The sequence below is a fragment of the Limulus polyphemus genome, unplaced genomic scaffold, assembly GCF_000517525.1.
Source record: "Limulus polyphemus unplaced genomic scaffold, Limulus_polyphemus-2.1.2 Scaffold286, whole genome shotgun sequence".
NCBI classification, from domain to species: domain Eukaryota; kingdom Metazoa; phylum Arthropoda; class Merostomata; order Xiphosura; family Limulidae; genus Limulus; species Limulus polyphemus.
In genome coordinates this window covers 270636-282077 of record NW_013665896.1, presented here as the reverse complement: position 1 = coordinate 282077, position 11442 = coordinate 270636, and the positions used below count along the sequence as shown (strand labels likewise).

At 32.5% G+C, this 11442-nt stretch overlaps 1 protein-coding gene across 2 annotated transcripts in view; it reads right to left on the bottom strand.

Moving 5' to 3' along the window:
• The window catches only part of LOC106457044 (mediator of RNA polymerase II transcription subunit 1-like), a 65448-nt gene extending 56184 nt beyond the window's left edge, over nt 1–9264 (bottom strand). Inside the window, exon 1 of one of the 2 annotated variants that reach the window (XM_022382864.1) lies at nt 9202–9264. In XM_022382864.1, coding sequence (XP_022238572.1) covers nt 9202–9259 — 58 coding nt within the window. In that variant the 5' untranslated portion in view covers nt 9260–9264. Of the gene's footprint in view, nt 1–9171 lie in introns of both variants that reach the window. The other variant, XM_022382866.1, reaches the window with a different exon arrangement.
• Nucleotides 9265–11442: the final 2178 nt, after the last annotated feature.

Sequence of the window (11442 nt, the reverse complement as noted above, 5' to 3'; positions counted from 1 at the left end):
CACACACACACACACACACACTATAGTTTTGTTGAGTTACAATATTTGTAAACATGTAGGTTTTTTGTCATTATGTTCACCAAATACAAATCATCATAATGTCAGATAATTTTAGACAAGTTTAGTGAGTACCGTAGGCAAGATCAAATTATTATTGACTTAAATCAAGATAAGTGAAGGATTATCACACATTATAGACACAAACATGTTGGTGACTTTAGAGATTCATTCCCCAAGTAACAAATGTCTATATTACCTTCAAAATAAATTTGTGGCACAATATGCTTTTCTGATGGATTCTGTAATGTTTCGCCTTTGTTTCTTTACAACAAATTTACCGCAGATATAACAAAATATTTTTCAGTCATTTACACAGCCTCTTGTTGCCATAACGACAAATAAATAATATTGAAAAGAAAAAATAATGTCAAAGTTTCTCATGGGTACTAAAACAATCGATGACTCTCACATTGCGATTGGTCTTGAGAAGTCTATAGTCAATGTTTGTTTACATTTTAAGCATAACAAAATGAGAACCTGATTTCAATGAAAATTATTCACTTGTGTAAAAGTACATATGATGTTTTATGAAAAATCTGTGCATGATGGAGAAAAATGGATATTTTTGGATTGAGCGTACAAGAATTACTGTAGAACATGCAAGAATTTCAAGACAATAAAATTGTTGCAGGGCTATGTTATCTATGATCTGCATAAAGTCCCACACTGAGATACTGCAACGGGTTACTTACAATAAGGACAGCAGGATATGTCCAGATATGTCAGCAGGGAACCATCTTGTGCCTTTTTTCTTTTGTTTTTGTGTATAAACAAGAAAAAGGAAAGGATAGGGGTCTGAACTTTGATAGATTGTTTAGGTAGAGTATTCACAATAAGTAAACTAGAATGGATGGCAATTGCCTGTTGCAAAAGACACGTGCAGAGGATGGCATTTCAAAAGACTTTTGAAACGTCATCCTCTACATTTGTGTTTTTTAAAACAGGCAGTTGCTGTCCATTCCAGTTTACTCATCATGGGTCTGAGCTATTGTGTACAGAAGGAAATGAGTGTTAAATTGTAAAAACCTTTGATCATAGTCTTGAAAAGAAAAATGCAATCTTGTAATAAAATCAACCTATCCTTATGGTAACGATTCCAGGAGTTATCCAAAACAAAAAATATCAGAGCAACATCTCCCACAAGCAAAAAGAAGAAAATACATCCTAAGAGAAAGAAGGTATGAAGAACAGGTGGTCAAAGCTTAATGGGGGCATGTAAGATCTCTGAAAACTAAACAGATATTGTAGCCTGGAAGAGGAACTGGATAAGGAGCATTACTGAATAGAAAGGCTGGGAACATGATCATAAGAACTGGAGAAAATCAAAAGAATATCCCAAGAAGTGATTATAGAAATGGATAGATCATCTCCAAAAGTCAAGGCAAAAAGTGGTATAAGGAAGCTTTTAAAAATCTGATGACAATGAGTGGAAAATGGACCACATCAATAAATCTTCCACTTGCAGTGATAAATGACAAATAAGAGTGAGGAAGAAAAACCTTCACATCTTGCAAGATGCAGGACAAAAACCACACATGTGGTGAATGATGAATGTCTGAGGATGATGTAAAAAAAGAGACCTCCAAGAAAAAGATAGAGGCTTCAGGATAACCAAGAAGAAAAAAAGCAGAAACCATGACTAAGTTGGCCAAAAAGGTGCAATTAGATAATCCTGGCAGCAAAGAGTGCTGTGAATTAAAGACAGCACCTTGGGAAGAATTTAAAGAACAAATATACAGAAAGAGGGTGGACCAATCCAGACTCAAAGAGAATACCACCACAGCCACAGAGTCTGAAACTGGAGAAAAAAAAATGTGGAAGCTTGGTATTGAAGATAGTAACAAATGCATCAATAAGAGGGCTCCCATAGTGGGAATAAGTCCACAGGAGAAAGTGTCTCCCTGTCAAATGATATTAGAAACAACAGTTGAATTGTCAAAATAGATAAAAAAACAAAAACACTACTGCATGAAGGAAAAGTGCCAAATGGAATTCCAAGATAAAACTGAGTCTAATCCAGAAATAAAGGCATCCCAATAAAGTAAAACCCTGAAACAGAAAAACAAGTACATTGGGCAATAGCTGAAAGGAAGAAAACACAGGTTAGTGTGTCCTCCCCCAGTAAAGCTATCAGGGCGGAGATGCACAGCTTTAGAAAAAAAGAGTAATAAGGACGACAAGCTAAGAAGTTGAGTAAGCAAAAGATGAAGACAAGCATATTGAGGAAAAGAAGAGTCAATACACATGGAGAAAAAAATCCCCAAGCTGGAAGAAGAGATTCAATGGATAAGAGCACCAGATTCCAACCATAGGCCACAGAGGAGTCTAAAGTTCAAGAAGGACATGGCAACTGAAAGTCAACAAGAAGTGGAGACAGAAAATATCAGGTGAGGAAATAAGATTGGAAACAAGTTGTACGTGTTGAGGTGCAAGAGAGAAGCTTACCCAAGAATTTATACACATACTTAAGTTATCAAGACAGCAAATGATAAAGGTGGGTGTTACCTGATTCTCATCAAGGATAGAAGAATAAAAAGAAAAGACAGGTTGTGGGAAGAGTTAGTAAAAGTTGTCTAAAAGACAAGGAAGGCTCAGCAGAAGTTACAGAAGCAGGAAGCTGTGAGACCTGGGTCCAAAATAAATGTACACCAGAACCAACCATGAGATACAGAATGGTGGAAATAATGTTCACCAACAGTGTAACTCCAGTTTTCATTGAAAGAAAATATGACAGTGTTATAAAGGAAAATTTGAACCTTGGGTAATTTCAAACACATGGATATGAAAAACCAAATAAGAATCACAAAACTGAATTGATGAAAACTATTAATATCATTAAGATTTCAATCTATTACTTGTTATTTTGTCAGTAAGGCTGATATATCTATGGTATCTTGACCTTGGTAATTTTCATATTGATTAAATTGAGATTAATTATTGGCTTCTCCCAAAACCCATACACTGGGTTAATGATGTCCCAAAGCTTCATAGTTTGATTAAGAGAAGAAATTAGTGAAATATAAGAAAAGGTAATAATTCATCTCAGAAGCTCTCAAGTCCAAATTCTGTATCTTTCATGCTTGAAATCAAGTAAATTGAAGTACAACATTTCAAATGTTAACAAAAATGTGAAAATAACATGTACAAAAATTCTGTAATTATTAATAAGAAAAGAACAAACTCAATACTGCAGTGCCAAGGAAATGAATGAGCTTTTGGTAGACACAAAGTGCTCAAAAGCAGTATTATGCATGAAGGATGTTTCATCCTCCTGTTATTGAAGGGCTATAGTTTAATGCTGATTTCAAAATAGATTTGCTCTGTACACATTATTATATGTAGGAGTGAGCGTTTTGCTCAAATGTTTGGTGAATGTGCATAAATGTTTCAACAGTAATGCGAGGTATTAGCTATCTATTCTGTGGAGAGGTGAAAAGCATTTCGGATAATATGTGTTATAATAAAACAATTTCTTATTAGAAACCTTATCAACATATTCTAAGTTATTCACATAAGCTTCTTTCTACTGAGAACAGTTAACTCAATAACTCAGCAATAAAGAATTACCTATTCTGTTATAGGAGAAATATTACACTAAGGTAAGGAGAAATGTACTGATTGATATATCAGAAATACATGTATCAGCATCTAATGGCCATGTTTAGTAGGCAAAGATGTATAAAGCTACTAGTGTTCATTACCAAATAAACTACACTTTAGAAGCCCACAACATAATACTGTAAGAAGTTATCATATGTTGTTCAATTGTAGTTAATATATTTTATAATTTGCTTATTGAAAATTCTGAAACAATTAATATGAAAATGACCAATACAATTATGCTACTTTATACAGGCAGAGTGAAAGTAAGCTTGTAGAAACAAAATATGCTTCAAATGAAGAATGTGTACTACTTAAAATAAAATGTTTCTCCAATAATTTTCCATCATACCATCAGAGTAAGAAATGCATTCAGACTAGTTGCTGATGTGCCACACTAGTCCAATGAGACTAGTGACTTAATAATAAGCAATTTTTATTTTTGACTTCCTGATACACTCACACATTTGATTTTCAGATTTTCACAAGGAAGTGGTGACATTAACTTTTCAAGCTCAGCATGCTCAATTTTTTTTTTTAATCCAAAAGCAGAAAAGGAAGTCATTTAACAGCCAATCTTAAAATTATTTTTTCTAGATCAACATCAGTATGTTATTCTGTTACTTATTTCAAACAGTCTACATACCAAACAAAAGATAAAATTACAATACTTAATATATTTAATTACTTATTAAAAATATTAAATATTGTTTATAAATTATGTACAATATTAGGATTTTGAATATTTTAATGACTTTACAGATATTGTAGCTGACAAGTCTATAAAAAAAAATACATTGGTCAAATATCATACTGTAACTTGTGTTTTAAACCATATAATTATTATGGTAAGCCCTCAATTGTCCAACAGAAAATAGTTTCGTTACAATTTCAATCTCTAATTTTACTTTCTGCCTCCCAAAATAACAGCTTCATTTTTATAAAGATGTGTCAGCTACAATTTCACCTTTAACTTTTAAATGGTTTTTGCACTGCATGGTAGTCTAAAATTATAATACTTACTAACTTGTATCAAAGAGATGGAACTTATAACAAATACTTACTTTTGTGCTTGATTTAGCAACTAGAATTTTTTTGCATCTACTTTTTAGTGGCTTCCTTAGAAGCAATAAGAATCTTGAATTTTACAATATTTGCTACTTAATTTCTGAAATAAGTTTAGTGTACATATTGTTTTGTATAGCAAAACAGTTCTGTGTAACTAGAAAGAGAAGAAAACACCAGGCAAATGAACTAGTGAATTCAACCCAGAAGAGTGATGGGAAAAGGTCATGGGAGAGGTGAGGAATTCACAGAAGAAACAAATTCACTCGGGAATCACAGAAGGGAGCAGTACATGACTAACACCCTTGACCCTCTGAGAGCCCAGACCGTGAAAAGGAGGTGGTGGGACATAGAAAATGGGAGGTAAGTACAGAACATGACATACCTGAAGAACAAATCCACCAAAGGAGAAAAAGTTTGGGCATATCCCACAAGATGACATGTGACTAAGGGGCATATTCAGGAGGGGGTGGGGAGAGACTGTCAAAATCCAAAACAAAAAGATCACTGAAAACTTTGTTAGGACAATCATCAGCGTGTTCTGATTGTTGTATGAAATTGGTCAACTCCAGATGGACCACAGCTGTCACTGCATGGGTTGAAAATTATGGATTCAACCTCTTGGATGTGGTTGGTAATTCTGCTGCCACAATAAAAGCAGTCCTACTCATGACCACCCAAAACTGTAAGTACATAACTCCCGAAATTGAAAGAGGAAAGAAGATAAAATAAAATAAATTGTGACTCTCCAAGAAAGAGAATGTAAAATAACAAATGAACTGAAGTATAAATTCAGAAAAGTAAAAATCTGTGGAGAAGTTAATTAAACCGCGAGCAAAAAACACATCTAATCAGTATGACTGCCAATCGAGAAGTGATTAATGTGTGCATGATTAGAGAGGGTACTAGTTACAATAGGGGTAGTGTCACACTCCTATTGGTGGAGGGTTGCTGCATGATTATTTGCATGTTAATATGCAGTAATAAGTGGGAGTAGCAAGGACAGTGTCGAGCAAACATCTGTGCCGATAGATAGCATTACAAGTCAAGAAAGCTTTTTGTGAGAGGAGGTAAGATATCATATTTGAAAGATAAGGATTTAGAGTTGTTTATTCATAAATCCTCAAAACCTTCCACTTAGTATTTAGCTTTGTTCAAAATAGCTAATATATGTGTATGCAGGAGTCACATGATCTAATCACAGAAATTTGAAACTTAAGAGCAAAAACACTATTAAAACATTTTAAAAGATTCTAATTACACATAATTTAGAATAACATGTAGCTTTAGCTACCCTGCTGCAAAAAACATATGAATACACTGTAACAGAAAACAACAACAGTGATGAGCTACTAGAATGAATATTAAAGAAACTGAGCTTTGAAGAATGGGCTAAATATTTGACTTGTTTTCAGATATTTTATTCAGGTATCTATCTATTAACCTTAAGCCAAATATCTTTCTGTCACATTGAAGATTATCTTAAGTCTTTTTACTATCCTTTCATGGTAAGCCTACATTAATATTTTATGTATAACACATAGATAACAAAGGACCATTTTCCCTTAAAGACCATCCTTTTACACCCACCCTAGAAAAACTAAAAATTTAAACCAACCCTTTATTTTTAAGGAAATAATCAACTCCCATCTTAAACTCACATAAAGTTCCAGCCTCCACTACTGCCAATGGAAACTCCCTCCATAAGTCATTCACACTGCTAGAAACATAAAACCGTCTCTACTAGAGTCCAGTCATCTTTTTCAAATATTAAATTTGTTTCCTCTCATCCTATTTTGTTCAGAATATAGCACAAATAAATCAGAAGCCTTTGTCCTATTGATCCCCCAAATAATTTTGTACACTTCTTCAAATAAGACATTAACTTTTCTTCATAAGATTACTCTTCCATCCCTGGAAGTATACCCTACTAGCCCCACACTGAACCTATATAACCAGTAAGCCTATATCTTTTCTTAGACAAAGAGACCAAAACTGTATAAAGTATTTCAGATGAGGCCTAATTAGTGATCTGCATAGTGAAAAAATTACATCTTTTAACTTGTAATCAACATATCTCTAAATAAGCACTATAATTTTATTAACTTGATTAATAGCAACAAAGCACTGCCAGTCTTTATAGTATAGTACCTATACACTTGACAGCATACTAAGGGATCAAACACTGTAGTGTAATTCCAGATTCCCTATCCACCTCACCCTAGTTACTAAAAAGTGCCAGAAGTAACTTCTGGGGGTAGTTGTAGGAAAAAAAAGAGGTGATTCCTTTTGAGGGTGTATGTCTTTTAGAGAAAGTAAGAAGTTTGTAATGAAAGTCTAACTAGGTTTACTCCCATCTGTTACTTATTCATGTTGCTATCCATCACTGTCGCTGGTATATATTTTATGAATTATGAAAAATGTAGATAATCACAAACATTTGTTGTCACTAGAATTTGAACCCAAAACCTTTTGCAAACAAATCTCTCAACCAATATTCTACAAACTTGAAATAAATTGAAGCTTAAATTATATAAACAGAACATTCTTTATATTAAATAAGTTAGTAAAGTTTTAATTTTTTCTACTTCTAAAATACTAAACTTTTTTATGACATTGTTTTGTGTTATTGAAAAACATTTATAGAATATAGCCCAAAAGTGCTCAAGATAAACAATATAAAATTTGTACTTTTTTGTTCAACTCCCATTCATTTCTTAATTTTCTCACTACCTTAGGCACATATACATGTCTATCTTTAGAATGCTGCCATGACAGTTCAGAATTTTACACCACCATAAAGAATGGATTTTCTTTTCAAATTTGCCAAGTTAATCAGTTTCAATTTTGATACGCAATGAAATGTTAAAACACATGTCTATTTTTGTACTGCATATCTGAAAAATAAACCTGGCAATAGGAGAGTTGTCTAAAAATGTGGCAGTGAGAGTTCATAATACTGAAAATAAGTTTAAATATTTCAATTTACATATTTATGTCACATGTTTATAATACATTAAGAAGTTCAATATGGAACTGAATTAATAAAAATTTATTACCATGGTACTTCATAATGTGTTGTTAAACAATAACATATCAAATAAGAATGCTTTTAGAAATAAATAAGACATAGTTTAACCCAACTATACAGTATGATATATTAATGCGAAACTAGTTTGATATAATAAATGTATACATGAATAGAACAATATAAGTAGAAACAAGAATGTAAATAAATTTATAAAATATAACAATTCAAAAATGAAGTAGTTTAGTAGGAAAGAATACGTGTAGACAAACCTCAACATACCTGAAGATCAAAGAGGTGAAAGAATAATATTGTTCAGTCCAGTTTTTGGCATGATTTGTTCTCGAAATATTATGATTATAAAGGTCAAAATTTAAGTAATTCAATCACAACTGCAACATAGGCTTGGTTTGAGCTCTACTACAGCAGAAAACTGGTATCTACATTAAAGCTGAGCAATATAATCAATTACCTAGAAGCAGTGATTTAAATTATTAGTGTTAGGTAAATCAATCTGCTGACCAAAATTCCATTTATATTGATTATCCCAAAATTGATATTTGAATTTAGTGTTTCCAATTAAAAGATGGAATTCTGAAGATGCTGAAATGTTTATTAAATGCTTCATATAATTAAGTTATTTTTTCCAAAAAATGAATCAAATACTGTTGAAGAAATATCATTTTATGCAAATATACAGATGAAGCTCAAGGACATTGGCAAAATGGTAAATATGAATGTGTGACCAACAGACCTGGTTATTACTATTAGGGTTTTCAAACTGAGGTAAAAAAAACATTTTTTCACAGCTTTTAAAACTTCATGGATATAATTACTTTAATAATTAACTTTAAATGGTTAACACAAATATGAAACTCACGAAGACTTGAAGTGCAAAAAGTAACAAAAACTGAAACAAGCAACAAAAGAGAATTTTGAAATCAATAAACAAGAAAATCTTGAAACCTGAGTTGAACAAAATGATAACTTAAAATTTAAAGTCATTAGGTAATGACGAAGGATGACAGTACCAGTAGCAACGTTTACTGGCTAGCCTGAGGTGGTACAAGTTACAACTAATAATGATACATGGGTATTGTTAATGTTATCACGTTTTAATATTTACTCAATTTAGTTTGTCACTCGTTTGAGTAAACTTAGTCGTAACGTTGATTTTAGAAATTAGAATTAATTGACGCGGCTAACTATATTACTAATGCTGGTACTAACGTTAGTAATAGTATAACTATTAATAATATCATTAATTTACTTAGCGGAACACAAAACTTGTTAGAGCAGAACCAGGCTAGAAGTCACATTTAATGAAAACCAATGATACCTTGAAACAGTAACTAACAGGCAGGCAACTTATATAAATGTATACATATATATAACATAATTTTACAGACTGCCTTTACCTTTGGACCTAAAATAAAACAATTTCTTACTACTTGGGTTGCTTGTTGTTGAATGACGATCTGAAGGAATTGCTTCAATTGCTGCCATTTTCATCAGCTCAAATCATATAAGTGCTGCCACCTATATAAAAACAATTGCACGTTTCTTCATTTGAAGCTACAAAAAAAGAGAAACTCAGATCTAAAGGATAACTTCAGAATAATGGTTTTGCATTTCTGGTGGTTCAGATATTTATACTGTTATTATTTGTTGTTATTAAACATTATAAGCTCTCTTATTGCCTAATTCTACTATTTTGCATAGTGTTCACTGGACAAAAAAAATTAAGTTTACCTGTTGAATTTGCACTTTCTTAGACCAGTTCTACTAGGAAATATTCGAATACAGACCATTTTTGAAATTACCATATTTTATTTTGCAGAGTTCAATTGTTGTTGTTGTTTTCTACACAATGGGCGGTGCTACTATAGCGTGCGGTCTACCGCAGTATCCGTAGTCTATTCGCTAGTGTGTTACGACAGCGGGGGTCACGTGACGAGTATTCTAGAAGATTCGGTAGTGTGTTACGACAGCGGAAGTCAAGTGACGCTGGTAGCACGTGTTGAGAGTCTTAGAAGTTTCTAGAACAGGCAGTATTATCGTACATAAGTGCGCTAGACAGTGAGATAGACGGAGGCAGAGACGAAACAGGCAGAGAGAAAGAAAGACAGCGATTACGGTCGGCGGGAACTGAGGATAGCAGACACAGAGATCGGAACTATAGTTGGCGGGGACGGACAATTAAGTCTAAGCGCGATAGAAAGTGAGTGAATTGTTGTGAACTATAGTGTGTGTAACTGTGAAAATTAAGTACATTACAAAGTTGTATTGAGGAAGAATAAATAAGTTTTATAAAGACAGGACTTGTATCTTAGAAGAATTAACAAACAAACATACAGAGACGTAACACTGCTGACCCACTATGTTTTCTTTTTGTTTGAATGCTCTAATAAAGATTATTTTCATTTTTACCTTACCCAGCCTTTTTCTTGATACATGTACGAAAATAAGTTCACTTGAAAAAACCACAGATTTACCCTAACGTTTTATTATAGTATTACCAATAGGTTCATTCTTTGGAAATTTCAAAGATGCTATTCATTTTAACATCAAGAAATTTACTAATCGCATAGTGTTCTCCGGTGAGCCAACAGTAAGTTTATGAACTTACAATGCTAAATTTTGAGGTGGGTGTGATTCCCAGCAGTGGTCAGAGCACAGAAAGCCAATTTTGTAGCTTTGCGCTTAAAACAAAAACTAAACAACAACTGCGTGTTACAAAGTGAGGCATCTTAGTAAAATCATCTCATTTTTAGAGTAGAAATTGTACATTAAACTCAGCAACTTCAGAATTCATGAAACTATATAATGCTCCTACTTAATGAATCATCAATAGCATCAAAAACATTCATAGATTCAAATTTGATTTAATTGCTAAATAATTGTACTCAAAATTGTTTTAATAATTTAAAAAGTTATGGTTATTTTTTCGTTTTTGTTCATTTTTATAATTATCTTTTGTTCATAGGTTTATGTAATTAGTTTGTTTAAAATCTATAATTTGTTTTTATTGTTTTTGATTTTAAAAGCCTACGCCATTAAGATAAAAACCCAAGTTTATAACTTATTTTTATATTTATAACAAATAAGTGCTATGAGATTAAATCAGGGAGCAATTTTGCATGAAATATAGCTTAAACAATTGAATAGCTGTTCACATAAAATACACAAGCATCCAGTGAAAAGTTAACAAATCATCATTCTGTTGTATCACCGCATGGGGAGCTAAACTTGAATTAGCATAAATATTTATGTTTTATTATAGTAAAGTGTTGTGCTATGTACATGCAGAGTAGATTTATTTGTTAAGTTATATTGCTAATTTGAACAACTCTGTACAAAAATAGTATATTAGGTATTTCAATCATTGGCTATCATATACGTACATATATGCACTACTGAAATAATATGTTAGCATGCTCTATTCTTTTGGAGTGCTTTTCCATAAATAACCTACATACAGTTTAAACATTGATAGTAGTGTCACAATGCTTATGTATTAAAGCTAGAGCACTCAGTCTTTCTTCGGTTTGTATACACGTCAGGTAATTATTCAACAAGATGCCGAATGTTCACATGAACATAAACTTAATGGCAGTTGGTAAAGAGTTTTGGTAACTTAAAGATATTTGGTACAGTGAAGCACGCTTTTAAGCAGTCGGCCAGTATCT